The 2,146-nt window shown below is 47.9% G+C and overlaps 1 protein-coding gene across 1 annotated transcript; it reads left to right on the top strand.

Moving 5' to 3' along the window:
• Positions 1 to 303: 303 nt before the first annotated feature.
• On the top strand, positions 304 to 2,146 carry PPTG_19912 (hypothetical protein; the record flags this gene model as incomplete). Its single annotated transcript, XM_008918521.1, has 4 exons — positions 304 to 480; positions 567 to 669; positions 778 to 1,104; positions 1,225 to 2,146. Coding segments are annotated over exons 1-4 (1,438 nt in total), but the record flags the coding sequence as incomplete, so codon positions are not given.

Raw genomic sequence — 2,146 nt, 5'->3', positions numbered from 1 at the left:
GTGGGCCTGACGTCTCAGATCGAGGAATGACCGCTGGGTAGTTACCCTCGTGAACCGGCATCGGCCGTACAGTTACTTACGTCCCCATCCAAAAAATGGCTGCTTCGATGAAATTTGCGGCTGTTTTATGGTTCTCCTGCTGTTTCTTCTTGACTTTATTTCGAGGCCCAATAACTTTTCTTCTAGATATCCTTCGTAAACCGTTAGTTCAAACGAGACATTAATGATACAACAAAGTGGGTTGTAAACCTGTGATAAATATGCACTTTCGAGTTGCTGCCCTGTGTTGCAGTAGGTAATTAGTGTTAAGGCCGGAACTCCATTATTTTTTTTTTATTTTTTTTGTTGCGCTGAAGAGACGCATATCGCAGGGCTGAGATGGGAAGCTTTGCTTATGGAAGCAGAGGACTCAAGCGCCGCTGCCCAGACATGGTACTTCCTACCTGACGCGGCCTTCGACGCACTTGTGGCCCAGATACTGTGCGTGCGATAAATCCACTCGGCCACTCATGGCCACAGTCTTTCGCGTCACTAACGTCGTCGAAATGTCATTCCCACCCATTTAGTGTGGAGCCCGAATCGGCTCGCGAGACCCCATTCGTACGGCGCAAAGACGACGGATCCACGCTCCTACACGTCGTGGCAGGGTGGAAGCATTCGGAGCAGATCGTACGTGACCTGATAGAAGCCGGCGTACCCCCGGATGTCCGCGTACGTCGAAAACAACGAATATATTTCCATTACGAAAGCTAAAAAAAAATATAATTCTATGCGTAGGACGGTTCCGGATGGACTCCTTTACTGGAGGCAGCGCAGGAGGGTCAATTTGCAGTGTGTCAAGCATTACTGGAGGCGGGGGCCACTCCAGATCTGCCCTGCGGAGAGGTGACGCCACTACATGCAGCAGTCGAAGTAGGCAACGAAGAAATGGTGCGGTGGCTACTCCGCCAGCCCGGGACATGGCCAAGACGATATAACGGAGAATTCTTTGCCTTTTTACTCGAAAAAGTACCCGAAGCAGTGACAGACTATTTGGATGTTTTTGCTACCGTTCTAAATCATTCGCACAAGGGGTACGAAGCGGTCAAGTATACGGATCTGAAGGTAATCTATGGTGAACCCATCGTACCAGTGAGTGATACGGCACTTGCATTAGTGGCCGAGAGCTCTGCTGCACATATGATACTGTCCCACCGACTGATGAGGTTAATATTACATGCAAAGTGGCATAGTTTTGCGCGGACCATGTTCCGACAAGAACTAACAGCGTACACGTTGCTAGTGGCGAGTTATTTTATCCCGACAGTATGGGGTAGTCCAGATTGGATTCATTTGAAGACAAAAACTCACAAAATGGTGGCTGCTCTGCGCTTTATTTCGTGGTTATTGAGTATTTTCCTGCTGCTTTGTGTTGAACGGAGTGAATGTCGAGGTGAAGGAGTACGGAGATATTTTTCATCGTTCTGGAACTGGATCGGTGTAACCACCTATGCGGCCATTATATGCTCAATTCCATTGGAATTTATATCGTTCTCGGAGTTAACGCAGCAAGCACGCAACAGTGTCCTCGCCTTGATCATAGTTTGCTTATGGATTAACTTGTTGCAGTTTCTACAAATGTCCCGAAACAGTGGACTTATTATCGCGATGATGGTGCACATGGTAAAGGATATCTATCGATTCTTTTTACTGTATTCCGTGTTTTTACTGGGCTTTAGTGGGGCGTTTTACCTGCTACTGGGGGGAACTAGTGGCTACGAGACTTTTACCACCTCCTTTATCACAGTCTATCTCATGCTGTATGGTCAACTTACCTACGACAATTTTAAGGATGCCAAAGGATACACCTGGTACACGAGCAACTTCTTGCTCCTCGTACATCTGCTGAGTGCCGTTGTAGTGCTTCTCAATATTCTCATCGCCATGATGGCCACGACGTATGCCGAGGTGTGGGACGCAGCCGAGGCTGAGGCATTACAGTCACACGCGCAAGCCATCGTACGTTTGGAAAAGGCTCTTACGCCTAAAGTTCGTCGTGAAAAATTCCTCGAACTACTTGCTGTATCCAAACCAAAGGCTGGCACACGAAGTACTCGAGAACGGCAGTACACCGTTCAGAAAGAGGAAGAACCGCAAGAAGATCTTT

The sequence above is a fragment of the Phytophthora parasitica genome (assembly GCF_000247585.1).
Source record: "Phytophthora parasitica INRA-310 unplaced genomic scaffold supercont2.223, whole genome shotgun sequence".
In the NCBI taxonomy this organism is placed as follows: domain Eukaryota; phylum Oomycota; class Peronosporomycetes; order Peronosporales; family Peronosporaceae; genus Phytophthora; species Phytophthora nicotianae.
The sequence above is the reverse complement of the archived record's forward strand: the minus strand, read 5'-3'. Positions and strand labels throughout refer to the sequence as shown.